This window comes from Etheostoma cragini, chromosome 1, assembly GCF_013103735.1.
Source record: "Etheostoma cragini isolate CJK2018 chromosome 1, CSU_Ecrag_1.0, whole genome shotgun sequence".
Taxonomy (NCBI): domain Eukaryota; kingdom Metazoa; phylum Chordata; class Actinopteri; order Perciformes; family Percidae; genus Etheostoma; species Etheostoma cragini.
The window spans coordinates 4,050,219-4,075,925 of record NC_048407.1 but is presented as its reverse complement, the minus strand read 5'-3'; the positions used below and the strand labels follow the sequence as shown (position 1 = coordinate 4,075,925).

The 25,707-nt window shown below is 39.4% G+C and overlaps 2 protein-coding genes across 2 annotated transcripts; one reads left to right on the top strand and one right to left on the bottom strand.

Moving 5' to 3' along the window:
- Window positions 1-100: 100 nt before the first annotated feature.
- Window positions 101-11,569, bottom strand: zgc:162297 (uncharacterized protein LOC555865 homolog). The gene is made up of 7 exons (XM_034879938.1): window positions 11,502-11,569; window positions 10,137-10,230; window positions 9,149-9,231; window positions 8,871-9,051; window positions 6,811-6,961; window positions 4,688-4,815; window positions 101-388 (listed from the first exon to the last, which is right to left on the bottom strand). Exons 2-7 carry the CDS (start codon window positions 10,207-10,209, stop codon window positions 198-200), a joined length of 807 nt encoding a protein of 268 aa, XP_034735829.1. The 5' UTR covers window positions 10,210-10,230; window positions 11,502-11,569; the 3' UTR covers window positions 101-197.
- Window positions 10,472-24,893, top strand: ccne1 (cyclin E1). The gene is made up of 13 exons (XM_034879810.1): window positions 10,472-11,144; window positions 11,669-11,719; window positions 11,927-12,014; window positions 12,282-12,347; window positions 12,764-12,921; window positions 13,203-13,338; window positions 15,612-15,758; window positions 15,953-16,048; window positions 16,417-16,551; window positions 17,713-17,824; window positions 17,924-18,081; window positions 19,082-19,777; window positions 24,881-24,893. The coding sequence occupies exons 2-12, from the start codon at window positions 11,706-11,708 to the stop codon at window positions 19,307-19,309; spliced, it is 1,338 nt and encodes a 445-aa protein (XP_034735701.1). The 5' UTR covers window positions 10,472-11,144; window positions 11,669-11,705; the 3' UTR covers window positions 19,310-19,777; window positions 24,881-24,893.
- The last annotated feature ends 814 nt before the right edge of the window (window positions 24,894-25,707 follow it).

Below are 25,707 nucleotides of genomic sequence, written 5' to 3'. Positions count from 1 at the left end.
TTTTCAGCAGGTTCTCACTTTTTCATGTAAGACAAATTGTTCCTTTTAGACAAGTGTAAATACAGTTTAATGTGTTTTTGTACAAAAAAATAATAAAGTCTTGTTTTCTTAAGTTGGTGGCTTTATGTGTTTAATGAGGCAGTACAGACAGTAATTAACATGTCAAAGGCACTGGTGATGATGACAGGCGACCTCTCTCATTTTCGCAGCTCACGTATCTTTCCCATGAACCTCTTCACTTTCTCCGGGTCGATGGCGTTGGCCCAGTGGCCACCCTGCTTGAAATGAGATCCGATGATCATGCCGTTTGCATCGAGGTAGCGTTCAACGTTGTCGTAGGTCACTCCAGAACCAATCAGCACTGGGATTGTCACAGACTGGGAAACCTCTGCAGAAGAAAACAGTGGGAACCACGGCTTTTACAAAAAAAACACTGTTTAGGGTTACTCAGGTCTCGCATTATCAGACCTTCCTCTAATCAGCGCTGTTGAGGATGGTCTGGGATGGCGGCAACAGAGCAATCCCGGAAGTGGAACATAGCTGATATAGACTATTGTTACTCAAATTAAAATAAAATAAAATTAACAATGTCTACAACCAGGGTCACACGGAATCCGCAGACGCTGAATCTTCGGCAGAATTTCCGAAATTAAATAAATTAAAATAAAACACATCTCTCAACCCCAGGTAAAAAAGCAGTCAGCAGAATAAAAAAATAACTGCAGATTCTGTTTGGGTCTGTATATAACTAATGTAAATTGTTGGAAAATCTATTTTTAAGCATACAAAATCTGTTTTTTTAACTGTATTTTTTGGGCTTTTCCGCCTTTAACTCTTTATGGGACAGTTAGGTGAGAAGAGGGAAGATATGCAGGAAATTGTCACTGTTCAGAGTCAAATCCTGGGCCTTTGCGTTTGTAAAACCCTTTCAGTACATGCGCGCCTGCTATACCACTGAGCCCACCTGGCTGTTATGTCACCCACAGAGTCTGTTGTATCGGAGAGAGGAAACTAAACCTAGAGAGGCTGTGATACACCCAGTGAACTTTTGACATAGTAGAGGCTAACTTGCACACTGACATGTGAGCTCCGGGGTCATTTGGTCGGACCAGTGGCTGCGTGTTTGTGTTACTGAGATAGAGAGCGTGTGTGAGTGTGAGGGAAAGAGATGGGGGGGGGAAGCGTGTTTGTTCTTGTGTGTGTCGGCGTACCTGTGTGTATGAAACCAAGGCTGTGTGCTTGTTTAGCGCCAAGTATTTACAGTGTTGTATGTTGTGTTGGAGACTGCTTTAAATAGGGGTTGCTATTTGAAAGGCACGGTGCAGATTTCAGACCCGCTGGCTCTCAGCAGAGCAGACACAACCCTGGGTGCCTTTAAGAGGTGTGCAAAAAAAATAAAAAATTAATCAATTCACATTCATAAATTGATTCAAGCTCTACCGACTCCAAATCAATGCACAGAATTTCAAAAATCCATTCATTTCTTTTCCAAGTTTTGTAATGGCGTGTGTACTATCACATAGGAAAAGTAACTACATTTACAAACTGTGAATCTTTTTAAAAAATTGAGAATCGATTTCGAATCGAATCTTCGAGCCTAAACATTGATATTGAATAGAATTGTGACATTTTCTGAATTGTGCACCCCTAGGGCCTTTCCTCGGCCACTGATGGAAGAAGTATTCAAATTCTAGTAGACTCCCACACTGTAAAAAATACTCCATTACAAGTACAACCCCTGCATTCACTAATTTACTTAAGTAAAAGTGCAGAAGTAGTACCAGCTCATTTGCATTTAAGTATTAAAAGTGCAGGTACTCATGACACTGTGAAAGGGAACAGTTTGTAAATTATTACTGGATTACTGTTATCAAATACATATAACATATAAGCAACAGACAAGCATTATTTTAATGTTATAGCTGGCTGAGGGGGAGATTATTTCAACTCTTTTATGTACTGTGTCATATAGTTTAAGATGATCATGTGATTTTCAGGTAAAATTTGATTTTGCAAAGTAACTAGTAATAATAGCTGCTATAGCTGTTGTCTATAAATATAGTGAGGTAGCAAGTACTGTACAATACTTCCTTTGAAAATTACAGTGGGGAAAGTATCAGATAAATGGAAGAAGCAATGCAACAATTCAAAAATAGTCAATTACATAAAGTCTTGCATTGAAAATCTTCCTTACGTAAAGATAAATAAGCATTGTCCGCGAAATGTTCTGAAAGTATCAAAAGTAAAAGTTGTTTTTGTAAAACCATATTTCTCTTAATCTCCAAAGTAAGTATCCAAACTATAGCTAATTGATTTTTAGGAAATTATATCTTATGTTTGAGTTAGAAAAGCAGAAATTAGGAATTATTTAGACTAAATTTAAAGGAAAATATGTTGATAGATAATCACAGACTGGAATATGTCAACTTCTCCTCAATGCAATTTCAAAACCAGTTCATATTTTTTTCTCCAAATGCTAGAAAATTGAATAAGACACCCCAAAAAGCCTCAATCAAAGCCCAAATCACGCTTCTTGTGCAGAACAATATACAGAGCGGACTCCTCAGACTAATGTTCTTGGTGATAGCCAGACTACCACACACTAGGACACATAAGAAATCAGCATCAGAAGAAAATATAGTCAGGGTTTCACTACAGGTGAGGGGGACCTCTGCTGGAGAGATGGGACAGTGACTTAAACTGTCATTACATAGTAATACAAGGCTCTGGTACTTTTCAAATCTTGGGAGTTACTTGCTTTTCTTAGTACTATGTCATTGTTAATTGAATACTTTTAGGTTTTTAACATATTATAGACTACGTGTGGGAATCACCAGACAACCCACCATATGATATTATTATGATAGTTATGTGTCAATGCCATATTATTGCAATTTTAAACATATTGCTAAATTCTGTGATGTATTCCAATTTATTACCTTTTTTTCCAACTTCAAATCATGTCCCCAAAGGAAAGATTCGTCAACAACTGTATTATCCCAAAAATATAAAAGTCTCTGTTTATTCACCTCACTTGATTTGTCCATCTAGTGGACTAAAAAAGCAATTGATTTTTTTTACTCTAGTACCAAAATCGGAAATTCTCATGTGCAATTCATATAATAAAAGATTGATACCTGGCGTCCCTCTATTGATACAGTATTGCCGCAGAAAATATCCCATTACTATGCTGTGTCGATTTTGCCCCAGCCCCTATTATAGACTAAATGATTTATTAAAAAAATCAATGGTGAATCCATCAGATCTTTGTTGTGTTGCAGCCCTGTATTGCTGTCAAAAGTGATGCTCAAATGTCAAGCAGTGCACGAACAGAGCATTCACAGCAGCACCATAATGGTAGTGATGTCCAAATGAAGCTTCTTGACCCATCAGTTGTATTTGTTGACCCAACTAGATGGCGCTCATGGCTTAAAGCTACATTGTGTACGAGTTTCTCCAATCTGGCGTTGAGATCGTATGTCGTAATCAACTCTCTCTCGCCACGTAGTTCAAAGCACGTATTGCAGCTACGGTAGCCATCATGCTTCAAATAGCGAAAGTCTACAAAAGGTCGTCTATCAGTCGTGGTTGTTGGAGTGCGTGTCCGAGAGTCACGTTTCACACCACAAGCGGGTAGAGCGCCACCAAATGGAAAGAAGTGAGAAAGAAAAAAAGACTGCAGCGGTCCGGAGGATAATTAACTTGTTGGGATTTGGTGTGTGTGTCCAAAGCAGCTCCAATGTTAACTGTTTTTTCTGATGACGCCAATCTCTCGTTCTTTTCAGCATTTGTTTACTTTTTCTGGGCAAAGAAGAAGACTGTTCCTGAAATTCGGATTTTGAACATGTGTGGTCCTCCGTGTTTCCTTCTTCAAAGTTTCCGGGGCTGGGAAGCAACGATACCCAATCAGCAGCAGCTTGGAGTCAAAAACGCAAAAGGCGGAGCAGTGTGTCCTGTATGTCCCTTACCGGCTGACGTATTTCAAAATGGCGCATGAGAGTCTACACCAGTGTATGCAAGCACAAATTGAAAATTTCAAGCCAATAGGAATACTTGAAATTGATGGTGGTGGTCAGTATTCATAAAAAAAAAGGATATCAACAAAGATTTTGATAATGAACAAATGTTACACAATGTAGCTTTAAAGAAAAAGCCTCAAGGAATGACAAATCTGTGTGCTTCCAACAGAGAGTGCCATAGATGCACCCAGTAGATCTACCGGGCTCAGGAAATAAAGAAAATCCTTCCCACAGCTTCACTTTGTCATCAGTATCATGTGGTTCCTGGTTGTGTACAGTGTAGTCTATATTCACTTGTTTCACAAATGTTACCTTCCACTTTCTTTGTGTTGGTGTTCTAACATCCAGTGGATTTCTGAGGACTATGGTTAACTGGTCGTCAGATCTCTGCAGGGTAACTCCAGATAGTTAGCTAGACTATCTCTCCAATCTGAGTTTTCTGTTGCACAACTTCAACAACCCTTGAACGTCCACATGTTCCACCAAATCGAGCTCCTTCCCAAGGCTATTTTGCAGCGGCACCGTTGTACCTTCCTAGCTATTTTTGAGAAATGCCAATAATCCAGAGAATGGTTTTTCTCCCATCCCAGAATGCTGTGTGGACTAGCCAGACCCTCCTCTTCTGTCAATGCGAGACTATGTTAAGTTTGGAGTTTTCGTGGTAGTACCTCTGAGCTCCCGCGGGTCCGCCTGCACTCCAGTGGCTGCTCCTGTGATGATGAGTCCATCCGAGAGGAAGAACTCGGCGGCACGGGCTGTTTCTTCAATGCTCACATCCGATGTCAGGGCATGGGAGCTGGGAAAAACACACATACAGATTACATTCTCATTACATATTATCTATTATATGTGAAATATTTTCATGAAAAATGCAATATCCCCCATCTTTGTCACAGACCCATTGCCCTTAAGATAGTGTTTATAAGCTGTGTATATTAATCTTTATCTTCGCCTCTAACTCAAGGAGTCTGCAGCAAGAATTCCTATGTGCCTAGAGTGGTGTACGCACAAATGGCGAATGAAAATCTTGAATCTTGAATACACAGACATGCACAGGCTGATTAAAGCTGGTTGGGCATAAGACTGAGACTAAAGGCCGTTTTATGCTTCTGTGTCAAAACGACGGCGTACCTCCTGTCTACGCAACCCGTGCTGTAGCTTGACGTGCACCTCTCAAAAAAATGTAACTAGACGTCGCGGTGACACAACTCTTGCGGCTTTGGTAGCGTTGATTTCCCCCCCCTCGATACGCACACAAGCGTATAACTATCAGGCCACTTATAGGCTAAAGTTCTGCGTGGAGCCTCCACAGAAGCATTAATCGGCCTTAACTCTGGCCAGTGGCCTGAAACCAGGGTTACAGGAATTACATTTAAAATACCTAAACCAAGAAGAACAGTCAGGTGTCAAGTCACGTCAAGTTTACTTCATCCATAACAATGATCTGATTTCCATCCATCCATCTTCATCCGCTTATCCAGTATTGGGTCGCAGGGGCAGCAGCTCCAGTAGGGGACCCCAAACTTCCCTTTTCCCGAGCCACATCAACAAGCTCCGACTGGGGGATCCCGAGGCGTTCCCTGGCCAGGTTAGAGATATAATCTCTCCACCTAGTCCTGGGTCTTCCCCGAGGCCTCCTGCCAGCTGGACGTGCCTGGAACACCTCCCTAGGGAGGCGCCCAGGAGGCATCCTTACCAGATGCCCAAACCACCTCAACTGGCTCCTTTCGACTCGAAGGAGCAGCGGCTCTACTCCGATCTCCTCTCGGATGACTGAACTTCTCAATCTATCTCTAAGGGAGAGGCCAGCCCCCCTCCTGAGGAAACCCATTTTGGCCGCTTGTACCCTTGATCTCGTTCTTTCGGTCATGACCCAGCCTTCATGACCATAGGTGAGGGTACAATATACAGTATATTATATATATATATATATAATATGGGTTTTATTTCGGTATGAGGTCTACGGAAGGATTAGGGCCACTGGTGAAAAATGTATGTGAGTTCTGACTTTTTTCTCAGAATTCTGACTTTTTTCTCATTGAATCAGAATTGTCATTTCTGAGAAAAAAACATCAGAATTCTGACTTTAATTTCAGAACTCACATACATTTTTTCACCAGTGGCCCTATCTTCTTCCGTAGAGGTCTTTGGGATTACTCATTTATGATTTGGGTTATTAGACAAGGGTCGTCAGCAATGGAGGAAATGCTAGTCTGGACCTGTGTCTGTCAAAGTTAAAAATGCTCTAAAGACCTAACTTTTTAAATAGAAGTAACAAATAAGAGCTTTCTCAAGCATCTCTCTCCTACTTACAGCCGAGGGTTGGAGTTAACCGATTACCTACATATGCCACATCTGTCCATTGTTTTACAGAATTCTTTCATTTTTTTTAATGTTTGTTCTTTTAAGAGTTGTTTGTCTTGTTTTTAACAATTTTACTCTTTTGTAAAATGTGCAATTTTAAATACAACTTATATTATGATTATATTATACTGGTACTTTTGGTTTCTATTGTACCTGTTTAGGGTCAAGTTCCAACAACTATATAATATTTATATAATATAATTATATAAATATATAGTCCAACCAATAATCACTTATATAATTACAATTCTGCATATCTAAAATCGCCTTAAAACCCTAGCTAATTTAGTAATTAATTGCGGTTAAACAAAGAAACCGTCACTATGTAAAAAAAATTGTTAAAGGCCTAGCTTTCAGGGTGTTTTTTGCATGTAAGTGGCTCCTCAGGTTCTACTTTTTAATGTAACTGTTGACAAAGTTTTCTCACCTGTGCTTCTTTTTGATGTCGGTGAAGATGTGCAAGTGCTCGGCTCCGATCTGCTTGCGATATCTCAGTAGGTCTCCGGCGCAGGCGTTCAGGAGACCCTCATCGGCCACGTGAGAGAAGACGAAACCCTCGGCCCTGATGAAATCCAGACCTGTGACCATCCAGGAATATTATGACATTATTACTTTGTCAAACACAGGTACGTTTTGGCTAAGTCTGACACACGAGCAGCTGACCTTTGCTCAGAAAGTAAGCAGTCTCTCTGAAAACCAAACACACAGTAACTCATTTAACTGACCAACACATCTTAAATTATAATAAGCATAGTGTGAAGACAGTAATCAGCTGATGTATTGTTTGGTATGAAGATCTGGTTACCCTTTTGCAAAGATACCAGATGATTAAAGACCTCTGATCTGTTTCAAAAGCTTTCGTTGCAGATGATTATAGCCTCATACACAAGCAACAACAATTTAATGGATATATAGACTAGAACTGAGAAAATCAATTAGTTGTCAAGTAGTCTCACATTGCCAGACCTTCCTCCACAGTGCTGCAAAGGAAGGTCTGGCTAGTCAACACAGCACTCCTGGATGGGAGAAAAACATGCTTATTATTTGTTTATTGGCATCTCTTTCTGACCAATCACAATCGTCTTGGGCGGTGCTAGGTGTCGGATTGAGCCACGGTGCCTCTGCAAAATAGAAATAATACTATATAAAATATTGCCCTTCCGCTGTCTATTCAAAAACACCCCTTCACCTGTCCCAAGTGACATCTTCATATAGAGTTAACACTCCCTGATGTCATCATTGTATCATTATCATCATCATTATTATTACCTGTATTTATATTTTTCCATTAAAAGTACTTACCTCTTACAATATTATTTATAGTGACAGGTAAATATAATTAATATTGTGGTTACCTACTTTTCCTATATTATTTTAATTACATATTCAATTTAATTTTAACGTCACTTACTTATACTGCAATATTAATTTTTGTACTATTGCAACTGCACTTTAAAATAACTTTCATTTGTGTGTTTTACTTTTTTGTTTTTTACTGTTGAAAACGGCTGCTGCTGTAATAATTTCCCCACTGTGGGATAAATAAAGTATTATCTAATCTAATCTAAATCAAATCAATATCACGTCAACATGATCAACAGTGGTTATGATCAGCCTCATTTGATATTTCCTGTAGGTGTCAGCAAGACCAACATTACACAAATAATGGTGTGATGATTATTCAAGATTGTCCATAGAATTTCAAGAATAAGCCAAGATAAATAATCCATTTAGTTTTGATAGTACATTTTGCAAAACAAGTTCATAAAAATTCAACAAAATAGGCTCAACGCAGATCCTTGTTTGAGAAGAAGAAAAAGAAAGGAAAAGGGTTTAACAGAAGTCCTTTCAGGAGTATAGTAGTAGTAAAAAGTAGTAGTAGTAAAAAAAGGACAAAGGTCAGACCTGTCTCATCAAGTCATGTCTTGTAGAAGGCAGAGACACCTCTTCACCTGTCCCAGGTCAGGTCTATGTATAGAGTTAACACCCCCTGATTTCATCATTGTATCATCATCATCATCAATATCACGTCAACATGATCAACAGCAATTATAATCAGCCTCATTTGATGTATGTGTCGGCAAGATTATAAATTACATGAATGTGATAAAAGTATAAAACACAAATCAGTGCTTCCTCACTCCCGGAAGTGGAACATCGTCGATACAGACTACTTGTCAAGTATTAAATTAATCGCGAACTATTCTGGTGATTGATTAAATCGGTTTCAGTCCTTTTTTTAATTAAAAACGTAAACGTTCCGTGATACCAGCTTTTTAAATGTTAATATTTCCTAGTTTCTTCACCCCTCTGTGACAGTAAACTGAATATCCTTGAGTTGTGGAATAAACGAGACATCGGAGGATCTTGGCGTTGATTGACATTTTTCATATTTTCCTGGCATTTTAAAAACCAAACAACTAATCGATTAATTGAAAATGTAATCAACAGATCAATAGTTATTTGCCGCCCCAGTAAAGACCGAACCTGAAGCCAGAGCTACTGCCAGAGCCTGCTGGTTAGCAGCAGACAGGATCTGCACCCCAAGCGGCAGGCCTGGACACATGCTTCTCACTGCAGCGCATACTGCAGTCATACAGGCGGGCACCTCGGGGCCCACGGAGAACGAGTAAGGGATATCATGCATGTTCTCAATGATCACACCATCCTGAAAGAGGGGATTACAGGCAACGGTTACTGTCTTGCCACCGGAAGACGTCAAATGCATAAGGGATCCAACACACACACAATGTGCAAAAACGTACAATCCCTGCATCACGGTACATGGCTGCCTCCCTGCATGCTTCTTCAGTGATTTGGGAGATTTTCATACAGCCCAGGGGGGTGCCTGAAATAGACGAGAAACTTGGATTAGTATGAGATGTCCAGTGGTGAAATGTAACTGGATAACACAATGTTCAGTACATTTTCTCAGGTGTACTTAAGTACACATGTTGAGGTACTTCTTCTTAACTTGAGTCTGTTCTTTTCATGCCACTTTCTACTTCTACTCCGCTACATTTCAGCGAGAAATATTGTACATTACATTCAACTACATTCATCTGATAGCTTTAGATACTTTGCAAATTGAGATTTTTTTGCACACATGACACATGTAGTTCAAAAAATGTGATGTTTTATTATAAATAAAAATGCAAGACAACATACCAGCTTCAAGTCCAGCTGAAATAATTAGAACATTAAAAGACACAACTGTCTGGATCGTTTACAGTTTTTAAATTGTGCAGATTTTTTGGAATCCAGTACCTTTACTTTTCATATTTGTAGTCCATTTTCCGGATGCTACTTACATAATTTTACATAAGTAACATTTTCAATGCAGTACTTTTACTTGTAGCAGCGTATTTCAACAGTGAAGTATTAGTAGGCCCCTTTCCTTGTAGTAAAGGATCTGAATACTTGTTTACTAGAGGTATCACGTATGAAAGCTCCCAAATTTGCAGTAATGCAAAAAAGTATACATCTGAATTAATTGTACTTACTTGAGTTATTTTATTTCATTCCATTTTACACTTCTACTCCACTACAATGCACACAGGATAGAATACAGTTTACTTAACTGTGTTAATTTGACTGTTTTGGTCACTTTATAAATTAAGATTTTCCACACAAAAATACAGGGCAGTGGTAATGGAATAGTCTATTTTACAGAAGGTAAAGGAAGGGTATACTTCCTCCACCACTGTAAATGTACATTTGAACACTGAAGGGTGCAGGTCAGTGCATTCATACCTGGTAAGGCTTTAACATGAACCATCCCAATAACCACAGATTTTAGGCGCCCAAAAAGGTCCAAAAACTTCATGATCCCGTCTTGTGAAGCCTCTTGGAAGCAGAGAGAGAGAGAGAAAACAATCTGTTTTTTGGCTTTTCTAGCATGGGGATCACGTGACTGGCCAAGGGTCAGTTTTGTTCAATCAAACAAGATTTTAAAAAACAAGCCTTCTTCTTCTGTCTTTAAAATTCATATCAATGATGCAGAAAACAACTGTTTACATTACTCCACCATCTGGATTTAAAATGGGGACATACGGTATATATACAGTATAGATATACAGTATATATGGTATGACGACCCATGCTGGAAATGGGCGTCCACCAGAAGCATCCGCGTGCGTGCTAACATGTTAATTTTTGGCTAAATAACCGATGCGCCCAGGGTGACAGCGAGAGAGAACCATAGGTGGAGTTCGCTGAACGAAAAGGCTTAATTACCTTACAATAATTTGGTCGTGTTAAGTTTTATTTTAGGCTTAAACCGAAAGGACTACGGCTTTGTTTACATCTGACAGACTAGCCACGCGGTGCCTGGGCACTTCCTCTTTGGAAGCCCCGCCCCTGCAGCTGTCACCACAGCAGTCACGCCTCCCGTTTTGCCGGTTAACTTATAACTTCTTTGTTTTTTTATTTAGCTCAATATATCTCTTCTATATCAGAAGCATGTACTCCACACACGATACATATGTCAAACTGTGGTAAATTGAGTTGAAATTAGAGAATAAAGAGGCGGTGAAGCTGGGGGTTTAGCGCCAAGTTAAATCCACTCCTCTCTGACGTTGATGCTTCAAGTCATCTGTTCTTCTGTGCAAGGCGCCAGCTCAGAGGAACTAGCCCGGCCTGGAGAGACACACACTCGCACAGATAGTACCCCGAGTCCGAACAACAGGCGGTGAAGTTACACATCCGTCGTATTTCTTTTTAAACGTGGATAAGAGTGAACTTCAAGGACAGAATCTTGAGGTGAGTGGATGAAACCTAACGTTACTATTGCATCGAGTTGGTGAAGCTTTGTTGTGTAGCTAAGCTAACTAAACCGCAATAAGTTAGATAATGAGTTAAAAGCTTTGTATGCATGTTCATACTTAAATGCCACCTGTTTTCAGCTGGGTGCCCGGTGCTGTTACTGTTAAATGATGAATTAATAAATAGGCTTCTCAGCTGTGCCTGTCGTTCGGCCATTATGTGGCAAGCCAGCTGTCCAAAGTTAGTGGAGGGAAATAGCTTCTTCTTAAAAACAAAAATACGCGATATTACAACGTTTAGCAGCTACTGTAATGTGTAATGTTAGTCGCCGTTTAATTTCATGAATATACTTGAATTATGTGGTACTTTCTGGCGACTTTTAATTGCGTACTGTTTCCATTTCCCCGCGCCAGACTGAGCTGGGCTTTGTCAGAAGGAGGGAGTTGAGAGTGGGGGTTGGGAGTGTGTATTTTTTGTGTTTTAGCAACACCAAAATAAAACAATAATGAATTAATTCACAGGTTTACTCCCCAACTGACACACATCCCTCAGAGTATAATGCGAGGACAACGGTGAGTTTCATACTTATTTAATTCATGAATCTTTTAGCGCGTCAATCAAAGTGTGTGACGACAGAAAAGTTGATGGAGCTTAGCCATTCGGCTAGTTAGCTTGTTGCTATAGGACCTGATTTTTGGACCACATTTAACATGTAGGTCCAAACTTGTTAGAATGTTTTATGTTGACTCTGGAGCCTTACAGCTACTGTGTTGTTATAGGGAAGAGACAGAACCGAGGTCTGTTGCTCCCAAGGCTCCCGAAGAAACTACAGTACGACCGAGAAAGAGGAAGGCAGATGTTGCCATTGTAAGTAGTCTGAAAGGCTTGCAGACTAGCCTATATAACTAGCCTTGACCCCATTTTCAGCTGTGGCTAGGTTGCAAATGTCGGCCTAATTGAAAACCCACTATATAAAACTGGTGTCACATAACATACATTTATATTCATCATTGCTGGCAAGGAAGTGTATTGTAATTCATTCCTGATCAATGCAGCTTATATTGTATTGCATAATAGCTATAGTTGCATTTAATAATGCTTTGAAAATAAAAAAATCCATTCTTTGATCTTCAGTATTTACAAGATCTGGACGAGGAGGTAGCAGAGATGACGAAGAAGAAGCAGCAGCGTGAATGTGGGGTAAGCTTGGCTATCTTTCCACATTTCCCAAATATGTGCTTCAACCCAGTTTTAATTCAGTTAATGTATCTGTTGCCCGGTTAATGCTGGGGTATAAGCTTGGTTGCTCATTTTTCAAGTACATATTGGCTGATCTATTCTTAATTCTGCCTTAACTTGCACTTTACACTTGATCTCTGAACCGGCGTGTCCATAGTAGGGTCTAGGTACCAAATACAATGGTTTTTAAGCACCAACTGAATTGCCGAAAAAATGCAGTCATCAAAGTCACAATATTAGTATCTCACAGTCCTAGTCTGTCTTACCTTTTTTAGGCTTTAATGTTGTCAGTCAGCTTATTGGAGCGTTGGCCCTACCACAACATGTTTCTATACTGTGACTGTTCCTCATCTCTGCTCTCCCTCTTTCCCGTGAAGCTGGGCTGGCGTCCTGATGCTGGGCATACAAGCCCACAGAGGTGGATTCCCACACCTGATCAGGAAGAGATTGCCCTGATAAACGCAGGTTTCCCCCACTACAACTTTAACAACGTATTTGTAACACCCGTGCGTTGTGCCCCGCTTCCTGCGTTGTGGTGAGTACTCTTTTGTTGTTTTTTGGTTATCTCATCTCTGCTTAGATGCAGCCACCCGTTCTATCAAAGCACATACAGATGGTTGACAAATTAAGCTAATGCCTGGGCATGTTTCTAGGTTTAACTTGTATGTCTTCCTTCATGTATTCCCTACTCTGTATTTGTGTCTTAAGTTTTCTCATTTGACTTAAAATACAAATGCCACAGCATTGCACACCAAGGGGGAAAGTCAAGAGTTTAATCCTTTATTTTTACCATTGTGTACATCTCTGATTTATCAGCTGGGCAAGTAAGGATGTGGTATGGAACAACATGTTGGAGAAGGATAAGACCTACACCAGAGACGTCCATGTGATGGAGAAACATCCTCATCTGCAGCCCAAGATGAGGGCAATTCTCCTGGATTGGCTCATGGAGGTCTGTAGCATGTCTTGGTGACAGTTAATCTCTCTCCTTGTCAACACCATTGTCCACTTTCATTTTGATAATTTCAGCTTTTATTTATGGGTAAAAGGACTTAACTACTGACTTATTAATAAAGTGTCCCATTAGCAGGGCCGGACTAGCCTGACAAGTTAGACCCACATTAAGATGTTGGGTTTGGGAACACATCAATTGCAGGGCTCAATCCGAGGGGTGGGATGAACTGTTGTTTTTCAAATTCCCTTTGCATGCAATAGGATAGCGCTCCGACCAACCAGAGCAATGCTAATTGAGTTATTAAACTTTTGCCGTATCCGGTGGGCAAAACACTGAACACATCTTCTTTTTTTTTTTTAGAGTGATTTCAGTGCCGTTTTTGTCAAAAAAGCTTAACTCCAAGTCTTCCAGAGATCCGATTTTCAAAGACCGCTTTTCGCCAGAAGCCATCTTCTTTGTTTTCAAGTAGCAAGGAATTCACGCGGAACTGGTGCTACTCTGCCGTCATTATGTTAAGCCTGCCCACTGAGTCTATACACAATGTGATTGGCCTGACCAGAATTTGGTTTTTCCAGCTTGCAAGCCAATGGAGAGTTGCTACACTGACCCTGGCTGCAAATGACATACACTCCCGCTAGGGTGCGTGTAGATTTCTAGGCTAACTATGGACGGCATTAGAGTTAAAATGCAGACCAACAGAACCTCACACTACATTTTATGACTGTAGAGCTAACTCTAATGGCAATTTACTGATAACTCATCATCTGGTTATTGAGAGAATGCAAATTTAAATGTGTTTTGTTGGTAATTATCAGTAAAGATCCTCTGGCACAACAATCAAGTAATACTATCAACAGTATGTGGCAGTGAGAAAACTCCACTTTTAAAGATAAATAAGGAGCTGCTAAGGACTGATGAGGTCTTGGTTTCTGACAAAGATCAACCAATCTGATTTGGCCTAATCACATTAAATAAAGACCTTATCTGCTTTAGCCTTTTTGGTTTTGGATCCTGTTAATATTAAAGTATATATTACTAATAAGTTTGGTCTTAAGGGCTTAATGTTGTTTCATAACTAATATGTAGGAATACATTTGATCTGCTGCGCAAAACACAAATGACAACTCAAAATCTGAGCCCTTAACCACCAGAACTGAAAACACAGAGCAGCTTCACCAAGTTCAACCCAATAAGAAACCAAATATAGTTTTTGTGGTGTACACTGACAGTATCAATACCTGAATGTCAATACACGGTTCCACTCAACAAGCCCCAGAAATGGTGAAACAAGCTCAGTGATTCCCACTGTGTTCTGATGCAGCAACCCGTTAAATGTAACATGTGCCTTCCAACAGTTAAACGCTGCATTTTCGCTATTAATTAGAAAAAAAACCACGCCCATTTCTGAACTTCCCAAATATCCACGGTACCACCTCCTGACCTAAACCGTTTACAGCTCAGTTTGTTTTGTATCCAGCTGTGCTGGGAAAGGTTGTCACTTGAAAAAAGCACTACGGCCTTTTTACTGTTAAACATCCTTCAAATGTACACGTTTCACCTGTATTAGACAACCTGCACTGTCTAACACCACAGAAGTTAGATGTTTTTTTTCTGGCAACACTAATTGGAGTCATCAATGTCAGTCAAAGGCTTAGCAGTGTTCCCTATTTAGCTTCTGAAATAGCTTCTACAATTGTACAAGGTTCCTCTAACATGCAGAATTATTGAAACCGTTTAATGTTATATTAAAATTGACCCAAAGCAGTTTGATTTATTTAAAAAAATATAAATTATATTTAACGTGAACACACTACAGCAGTCAGCACAGTAAAGTGCAACGCTATATTCAGAGTATTGAGTGACATTTCATTCAGATATGTTGAGGTGAGAGATCAAGAGGACCCCTTTTTAAAATGGCCATGCTAGTTTTTCCCCTCTAAAATGTTGCCTCATTGGAAGATTTAAGCTTTCCCCCCAAAGATAGCACGACATAGGATTCCTCAGGTCTCTGATACAGACGGAGAGTGACTCTGGATTTTATGAATCTATCATTAAAATGAATTAATACATAAACTCAGCCCTAATACATATAGTATGTAAGTAAAGACACAACAACCGTGAATCTATTTGTGACATTTCTAAGTGTTGATGGCAAGACATCACGTGCCCGTACCACCATTTGAGGAACCTCTTTATACTTATGTTTCCTGCGCTTTAGTTTTTTATTTTTTTTTCAGTGCATTGATGTTCTGCCTGTGTGCATGTTTTAGGTGAGTGAAGTGTACAAACTGCACAGGGAGTCGTACCACCTCGCTCAGGACTACTTTGATCGCTTCATGGCCACACAGAGAAACGTCTTCAAATCAACGCTGCAGCTCATAGGCATCACCTGTCTTTTCATCGCTGCCAAAGTAGAGGTAAGAAGGGTTGGACTGGAAAGACATGTGACTTGTAAAATAAAACCTCTGCTTTTTAAGTAGCCTGTTTTTTTTCTCGTGTTTGTAGTGGGCCTGCTTCAGGAACGCCGTCTTTGTTGCATTGCCCCTTTTTTCTGCCAGTTGGTATTATTGGTTTTAATAATGGTCGTCTCCTGTGTTTTTCCATCCCCCAGGAGATGTATCCTCCCAAGGTCCACCAGTTTGCCTACGTTACAGACGAAGCCTGCACTGAAGATGAGATTCTCAGTATGGAAATCATTATTATGAAGGTAAAGAACACAAAACACTTTAGTCAGTGACCCATGACTCACGTCAGTGTGAACTGGTCTACAAAACTTACATACCCAATCTCACCCCACTGATGGGATTTGGTAGATCTCAGTATGTAAATCGTAAGAATCTCACGATGATTGGCATGATGAGTTACTTAAATCCCTAATGGTAGATGATGTCTTCTCTCTGCATTTTCATGTATAGTTTTAGAAATTCATGTCTGTCCATAAGTTTTTGTTGTTGTTGTCACATACCTGGATTGTTGGACAACTGAGTTCAGTTTTAAATTGTCAGTAATCGTATTGCTGTTGGTGATGGGTTTACATCAAAACTGTCTGCTTTTATTTATTTTTTTCTAACCCAGGAGCTGAAGTGGAGCCTCAGCCCTCAGACTCCCATCTCCTGGCTCAATGTTTACATGCAAGTGGCCTACCTGAAAGAAACCGACGAGCTGCTCATCCCCAAATACCCCCAGACTACTTTTACACAAATTGCAGAGGTGTGTTGTTGTCGTCCCCCCCCCCCCCCAACTAATAAATGCAGTCTCCTGAACACTTTTGAGTGAAGACTTGATTGAAAGAGAGCCTGCATTGGGTCTCAATCTCTCTTCCTTTGGTTTAAAAATAATACCGACCTGTCGCGATGGTAAACGCATGTCTTGGTTGCTTTATGTGATTTTCTGGAATACACAGTATCCCCAGTTGAGCTTTTACTTTGGACTACAGTGACCATTTTGTCAGTTCAAATGGTCACTGTGTCAGGTTATGCCTATCATACACTTTTTAAAAGGACTTTGAAACAACTGAAGTCTGTCGTCATCTCACATCTAAAGACAATCATCTCGAATTTAATGTTAAAGACTGTCATATGTAAAGACTGGGATCTTGCTGGGTCACAAATTGCGAGAATACAACTAGATTTGTTCTGAAAAATGTAACCTGGCGAGCTACCACTAGCGTTAGCTGGTAATTGTAAGGGAAAGTTTGCAGATTTTTTTTGTTCTGCCGTACATGCAGATGTATGTACAACGTTCCCTTTTTTTTTTTGCTTTTAGCTTAGCAACCCTAAACGCCCCCTAGCGCTTGCTGCCTTTTAGTTTGATGCTGGAGGGAGCGCACCCATTGGTTGTTGATAATGTTCACATGATTTAACTTAACTACCCAGACTTCAAACTAAGGGTTCTCTTAATAGGGTATTAATAAACACATTTGGTTATGTCGGAACATCAAGACGGATAAAAGAGTTTTATGACCCTCTTACACCCGTCGATTGAGACGATGGGAGCACCTAACTGTAGCAAGACTTGTATGATTTTGTTTAGATATTAAAAAAGTTGTTTGGTGTAAATTCAGCATTATGCGATTTTTTTATATAGTCAAACTCTTGGCCGAGAGACATGGCAGACAACGTGTTGGTTCCCAGACCCTATGGCTGATATTGTGTAGTCTGAACCCAGCATTAGTCGCATGCATTGCTGACAACGGAGTCACCAGCTCCGTAGTGTAGCTCTTATTATTATTATTATTATTATTATTATAATAATAATCATAAATGTTCATCTTTGGGAAACACATTAATTATGTAAATACCACCGATGATTCTGTACTAATTCTAAGGTATGCTCTGATGTTTAATGAAAGTTGTTTTTCTTTTTCTATAGTTGTTGGACCTGTGTATGCTCGATGTGCGATGCCTTGAGTTTTCCAATGGCATCCTCGCTGCTTCGGCCCTGTTTCACTTCTCTTCTCTGGAGCTGGTGGAAAACGTCTCAGGTAGAAAAGCTCCTCTTTAATTGGGGATTTTTTTTTTCTTTAGGTGTTACCCTTGTTGCGTTTCCCTGACTTCTCCCTTTTGTTCTTCTGTCCGTGCAGCTCTAAAGAGGGTGGAGGTAGAGGAGTGCGTGAGGTGGATGGTGCCATTTGCCATGGCGCTGCGGGAGGTCGGTGGCTCGTCCATGAAGACATTCACAGGAATCCCTGCAGATGACATGCACAACATCCAGACCCATGCTTCCTACATTACATGGCTGGTAAGTGAAAGTGTTACAATGATAATACAACACTATAATTTTTCTCAGTTTTAAAGTGCCTATAGTATGAAAACTTTGCCTGGGATTTGGGGTGTTATTTTGTGTCTCTGGTGTTTCCACACGCATACACAACTTGGAAAAAAAACTATCCATGCTGTTTTGATTGAGATCCGGTTTCTGAATGTCCTCTTCCTTCAGTCTCCGGGTGAGCTGTTCAAAATCTGCGTGGCTTTCTACGTCACTAGCCGAGATGAGGTGGCTAACCAACCATAGCATATGCTTGCGCTAGCATGCTAGCTCATTCTCAGTTCAGTTATCTAGCTGTGATCTTAACTAGCTACTGCACATGTGTGACTCCCAGCAAAGATAGTATTGAAGTGAGATTTCTCACTCTGTAGCTAAAACAGAGACCTAAACACATAGCGTTAAAACAGGATCTGCAGCAATGTGCCGTACAACAAAATGTTTTTTTTGTTTGTTTGTTTTTTATGAAACTATATCGACTTATTCTGGTCCTCAAAATACAATTATGAACCTGAAAATAAGCATAATATTGGCGTTTTAATATATAAAAAAAAAAATGAAGAAAGAACTTAAAAAAAAAACTCCTGCCTGTGAAAATTACTATTTAGAATTTGCAGTGATCCACAAACTTGACAAGTTATCTTTAAAAGCACAGGAGCATTTTAACTCAAAACTTGACACATGGACAAATTCTTTCAACCACATTGCAGCCGAGGATTGTTTGGGAATAATGACAAGGGTTACATTCCCTTCAACCCATCTTGTAAAAATACTTTAAATATTTTCTAGAAAGAAAAGGTTGAATTAGCTTCTGAAAAGCCTCAAATGCAGATCTACTCCTATAATTAAAATTCCACATCATTCAAATATTTCCACTAGTCTGAGTAAAGGACAGAACCTGTTTGTACCGTCACGTGTCTGTACGCAGTCTTTCCTGGGACAGCCTTGTTAATCTGTGGGTTTCTGCCGTACACAGGACAAGGCCAGCTCTTACCAGGATACGGAATTGAAGCAGCACGGAAACTGTCCGGTACCTTCCGGCGTCCTGACCCCCCCCCAGAGCAGTGAGAAAACCGAAGAGTTGGTCAGAGTGGACACCGCAGTGCTGAAAATCAGGCCCAGGATTGGTGCTCCATCCGCACAATGCCGCCTCCAAAGTAGTGAAGCAAACACTGAAACTGACAAGACAGCAATTGCTAATTAGATAATTTTTTAAATATCATAGTTGTAAGAGGAAGAAAAGCAACTCCATTGTGTTGACTCCGAACAGCGACACCCCGGCAGATGGATCTTCAGTGGGGAGTCATTGATGGAAATGGTATTTTCTCCTAAGTCATGGTGATTACTTGGCTCCAGATGCTTTTTTAAATGTCTCTGTAGTCGGTGCACACAGGGACTTTGACTAAATTGGGGAAAACACTGACACACAGCGAGGATAGTTTGGATGGCCCCTATCCCCACAGGAATCTCACCTATTTCAACCTTCAGTTTAGATGAAATCGCAAAGGGCTGTACGGGATGGGACGGCTCAAGAGTTTCTTTTTGAATATCGTGCACCCAAATGGTCGCATTAATTACCAACTAAACCTACGGGTCGTGGTTGTCATTTTTTATTTTCTATGCAGAGGCCAAATTAAATGGACATTTTTATGGTTTCTCTACTTGATTTATAGTTTGCGTGGGTGGGTGGGTGGGTGGATGTGTGTTTGTGTGTTTTTTGTGCTGTTTTAATATAAGTGGCCTCATTTGCCCAAAAACTATTCCTAGGGTCATATTTGGCTCTCTGTGCTGCTATAAAAGTGGGCTTTGCATGATGGAGGGGGGAGTGTGAGTTTGTGCGTGTGAGAGAGTGAGATAAATGCTGTGTTGCTCCTGTTTTATGTTTCTACTCAACGCCATTTTGTCAGACAAAGCATGGCCATGTTTTGCGTAGGGACCAGTAGCTTGGCTACCTAAATGGAGTGAACCAGCCAGGCTTTAGAAGCTAAAATATTGATTGTATTTAACTTTTGTTTTTATCTCAACCTGCGGTGTGTTTTTCCCCACCACCAAAATGTAAATGTATTTCATGTTTTAAAATAAAATGCTGCTACATATTTTCCATTAAAGACCATTTCTGAGGATATTTTTTTAAAACAAAATATACATTTCCAGTGATGGGCCTTTTTGAAATTGCAATACACAACTATTCTGACCAGTGTTTTCATGAAATCATATTAGTGTTACTATGTAATGCTAGTGTAACTTACTTCTTTACACTTTAAATCTGAGATGCACACAGGCTTTATTCCACTAGATGTCACTGTTATGTTTGAATTCCTTCAATTCTCCCAAAGAGAGAGAAACATGCAAATATACAGTCACTCAATTACCGTAACACATTGATGACAGGTACTGAATATTTAATTTAGAAAAGAATATATTCATGCCACTCATTTTCAACTGACCAAGCAAAACTGTCCTGTCTCCAGTCATTCCAGTCCAAATGAGGTCTTTCTGGGCCGGTATGAATAAAGCCGTTCATTGTAAAATAAAATTTGGGTCCTAAGTGCGTTTTTAAATTCTAAGAATGACATAGTCTTGCTTTTATTTTAAAATCAAAAAATTTACAATTGTGTTTTTTGATCTTAGCTTCCCAGTTATTTCAGAGAGCTCCAGTGGTCGGTCAGTAAGGATAGGCTCGACGGTCTTTATTATTGCAATGTATAAGTTGATAAAAGATACAAATTTGTCCAATGCAGTCAAGAAAAAATAAAAGAACATGAAGATCCTCTTTCAGGACAGTCATGCAACAGGTGTTGCAAATAGATATTAGAACAAAATAAAGTTCTTCAATGCACACAGTACATGCAGGCTCAATATGTAACTACTTAGAGTAAGTAATGTGGCGGTGTAAATTCTACCAGTCAAAACGTGTTAGTTGTTTAAGGACTACCTGATTGTCTCAAGTAAAGTCTTTAGGGAGCCAGGTGCTAGCTGTCCAACTAATTTCTTAAGTATTAGAAGAATTCCTGTATTTGGACTTTTTTAAAGTTCTCCAGTGGCTATGAGATGCAAAACACACTGGAAAAAAAAAACACAATAACATACAAATCAAATGCTTGAGATAAGCCCGGGGAAGCAAGTAGTGTCTTATCCCAATGGCAACTCTACTAATGATAGCAGAGTATATGCAAATACAGAAGACAGCATCCATGGGGTTATGTCCTTGATGTCACCACCGACATTGATGGCCCTAACCAGGCCATGTGGAACTCCTTTAAGGTCGATTACATAAAACATTTGTGCAACACCAGGGTGTGTGTCAACTTTACTTTGTACTTAATATTACATACAAAAAAAATCAATGTGAACAACAGATCACATTGGGTATAATGTGGTATTGGTCGTGCTCTAGTACTTACGTACAATACTTGAGTAAATGTACTTTCCACTTTTTACTATGAGCTTTTCCTTAACCTATCCCTAAAACTGTCGTTTTGTTGCCTAAACCTAACCCAAATTACTTATGTTTGACAACACAAACCCCATGTTTAAAACTGCAGTACATTGAGTATCATAGCCAGTGTGTTAAAAAGTTATGCCAAGGGCTCCTGACCAAGCGCCTGGATATGATGTGTTGGGAATGAGAATGGATGGGACGCGGATCAGAGTGAGAACATTGAAATACCTTCACACACACGTAGAAAAATATTTTTTATTATCCCATTTTCAATGTGTTCAGACGTCACTATATTGCAACAGGGAGGTCTAGATTTAACTGCACTCCTGTTGCACTACAGCATCATTCTTGTGTGCCATGTGTTTCTACGTCTTTCTCCCTTTTGCTTTGGCCTGCTGTAATTATAAATGTGATGTAATTGATTTTTATCAAAATTTTTGAACTATTGTTTTTTTAGGACGCCTATTGAAAACTGCCAGCGGACAACAGCTGGATATTAGCCCCAGAGACTAAAGCTGCTCCTTTTACTGTACAGTTAATCAAAGGGGGACTTTCCAGTGGACTTTAACAACTTCTGGGCGCGGTAAAATTATTTTACATTCACACACAAATGGGTATCTTAGATTGTGTGTGTGAAAAATTATTTCAGTGCAAAAAATTGTGATAAAACAAAGATAAAGTGCTGGTTTACAAGTGCTTCAATTTTTTTTTAAAGGATCTTAATCAAACAAATATAACTTAAACCAAAGTGTCTTTTGTTCCTTGGTTCTTATTATCAGCTGGCCCAGAACCCTCACATGGTCATCATTCATAACATCATATTATGGATGCATGAATAATATCTACAAGTGTGAAAAACATTGCTCATCTTTTTGCATATTAAGGAACTTATTACCAATACTTTATCAATTCGTTGGCATGTTCAACCAAGCAAAGTGTGTCAGAAAACAGCTGACTGGTATTTTATGGAAATAAAATTTCCAAAATGTTTTAATAAAATGTGAGCTACTTAAAATCTGTGACTTGGAATAATGGGAGAGGCTTTTCAATAAAATCCTTCTCCCCGAATAATGTGACACACACACACACACACACACACACACACACAGGTGTGAAAATTGTCAGTGCTTGTCTTTGCACTTTTCCAAAGTGTAGGTGCACATTTTCAGTGTGTATGTGCACTTTGTCAATGTGTGTGTGCACATAGTTCAATGTTTTCACGGGTTGGGTCACCTGAAATCCCCTCCCCCCACCGACACACCTACACACCTGTTCCCACTTTCCTCATTAGCCCTGCAGTACAGAGACCAGCCCCTTAACCAAGGGATACCATGCTGCTTTCTGGTCTAGTAGTGTTCCACCTTCACCTGGATCCCCACCTGCCTGTCGTCCTGCCTGTAAGCATTCACTTTGGCACTGCTTTTAGGTTCTGCCTTGACAGCTTGTCTCTAATTTTATTATTATTATTATTTTTGTAGTATCAAATCATAACAAGAGTTATCGCAAGACACATTACAGATGGAGCAGGTCTAGAACACACTCAAAGACACAACAAGTAACAAGTAATTCCCTCAAAAAGAAGCATTTAGTGCAACAGTGGCCTACCAAAGGTTTTGGGTAAGTGGTGTCTGACGGTGTCAATTGGGGGTGTTATGACCCGTGGTAATTATAGTAATAATGGAAATATGACTAACAATTGTACATGGCGTTGCAGGGTGTAGCAGAGCACTTTAGTGCAGTGGCCCTGCAGCTTAAGAAAACGCATGCAAATCGACAAAACACAAACAAATTGAGAAAACAACCTCAGAAATTTGATTGATAGATATCTTTATTTTGAACATGCAAGAGAAAGTATATACAAATAAAATAAAGAAAAAATAATAAAAATATATAATAAAACAATGTTTCAAAACATTGGAGAGAAAAACAACAAAGTACCCTTCTTTCCTGTGTTAACATACCTCTATCACATGTGCGAAAAGTATAACTTATGTACTCCTACCCCTTTAATTCTTGCATTCCTTCAATTTACAATATTTATAATTCTGTTGCTATATATATATACACATACCTACACATATACATACACATATACCCTCATACATACTATGTATAAATAAACAAAACAAAAAACACAAACAACTTTCTACAGTGCTTCTCTATACCTTCTGAAAAAGATTTCTTTGTACATTTTTTTTGAAAAGGAATATGTTTGGGCATTGCTTTAGGTTCTCGAAACTCAAATTTGACAACGCATGTGCAGCATTCAGCAAACGCGCTGCGGATACACGCAACCTAACCAAATGCATCAACGCAAATACAGAAACAATGCAAAAAGAAAAGCACACAAACCCAGAAAACAAAGCATGGCAAGAGGAAAAGCAAACAATCTCTGAAAAACCAATAAGAGAGAGAGGATTAAACTAACAGACTTGTAACTTTATCTTTTGTCCCTGTAGTGCAATTTGTTGTACAGCAACAGAGATAGTTGAGGTCATGTTCTCTGGTTAGGTCGCTTCACCATCACTGGTCATCATCTAAAGGTTCACTTTTGCTTTGTAAATTTGCTATTGCAGTGTTTTTTGCTTTATCATACTATTCTTAATAGTGTGTTTTAATATGGACTTCTTTGTGGCCATGAAGATTACAGACAGGGCTTGGCTGTTTGGAGAAAACCAAACATCACTATATCTTTTTATCAAAATATTAATGTTGCAGGGTTGACTATTGGTACATTGACAAAATATTCACACATTGACACTTGTGATAAATAAATCATCAGTAATGTGTGTAAAGGCAAAAAAAAAGAACAGCTAGAACAGTCTGGTAAGTTCAGAAAATGACTTTACTGTAATGCAGCCTTTAAAACCAGGAAAAGACAACACTTGTGTTGTATTACAATATCCTAAATCTAATATCTAGTCTCATCACTATACCGATATTGATATATTGCCCAGCCCTACTTACAGATGTGTGTTTTATATATATCAGTCTATCTTCTCTGTAAATTTACATAATCAGTGCTCTCTTAATGATGTCCGTACACCAACTCAGAGTTGGCTTTATGAAACAGATCAATCATGGTTCAGTTTTATAAGCTAATTCCAGACAGGCTTTTCTTAATACCGCCTGTTTTTCTGAGCCACCGTTTATGAAACAGCCCTTTTGGATCATCTGCCACACAAAAACCAGCTCAATAACCTTTACTGGTGACTGGCAATAACCACACAGGAACTGGACCTGTAACCAGTGGGGGGTGTGGGGGAGGGAGATCTGTTACTTAAGTTAAAGTCCTATCACTGTTGTACAAATAATTCTTAGACCCTTGAAAAGGTGTGTGTGTGTGGCTGGTTGGCTGGCTGGTTGGCTGGATGGCTGGTTGGCGGGCGTGTCGCCAGGTTTAGCTACATTTGTGGGGACCAAAAACTGTGAATACAGTATACTTGTGGGGACAAAATGCTGGTCCCCTTAACGTTAAAGGGCTGTTTGAGGAATAAGACTTGGTTTTAGGAGTAGAGTTAGGTTATGGTGAGGGTTAAGTATTAGGCATTTAGGTTTGATGGTTAAGGTTAGGGTAAGGGGCAAGGGAATGCATTATGTCAATGACTGGTCCCCACAAAGATAGCCAGACACGACTGTGTGTGTGTGTGTGTCCTATTTTAATTGTTTAGGTGTATGTGTTGTAATTGTAACTTTTTGTTTTTCCGACTCTCTGGCCCAGATTGCTACATAGAACACTGATAAAAACTTTAATTATAAAAAAGTTAAAGTACTTATACCATGTTGTAAAACCACTCCACTAAAAGTTCTGCACTGAAAATGTACACACATAAAAGTATGTGAGTATCATCAGGAAAATGCGCTCAAAGTGTTGTAAAAGTACTCGATGCAGATAAATCCTCACATGTTAGTAAGTGTAAAGGATCCAGACGGTGTGTTTAATGGTCTAATCATTTCAGCTGGACTTGTAGGTCTTTACATCGTTTGCTAGTTTCATATATAACACAACATGGTGTTTTTAAAAACTACATGGGTTTTTTCCCAACATTAAGAAGTTTTGTGTGTTATTTGTAAAGTAACTGAAGCTGCCAGATGACTGTAGTCGAGTAGAAGTAGAGTGGCATGTAAAGAAAAGACTCAAGTACAAATATTTAAGTACT

Excerpts from the sequence above, each read along its gene's own strand:
- zgc:162297 (XM_034879938.1), bottom strand. The coding sequence starts at position 10,209 with ATGAAGTTTTTGGACCTTTTTGGGCGCCTAAAATCTGTGGTTATTGGG. Across the intron at positions 9,232-10,136 it reads TCATGTTAAAGCCTTACCAG|GCACCCCCCTGGGCTGTATG; the intron begins GTATGAATGCAC and ends CGTCTATTTCAG. Across the intron at positions 6,962-8,870 it reads GGCAGTAGCTCTGGCTTCAG|GTCTGGATTTCATCAGGGCC; the intron begins GTTCGGTCTTTA and ends GGATGGTCACAG.
- ccne1 (XM_034879810.1), top strand. Across the intron at positions 13,339-15,611 it reads TCCTGGATTGGCTCATGGAG|GTGAGTGAAGTGTACAAACT; the intron begins GTCTGTAGCATG and ends TGCATGTTTTAG. Across the intron at positions 17,825-17,923 it reads GCTGGTGGAAAACGTCTCAG|CTCTAAAGAGGGTGGAGGTA; the intron begins GTAGAAAAGCTC and ends CTGTCCGTGCAG.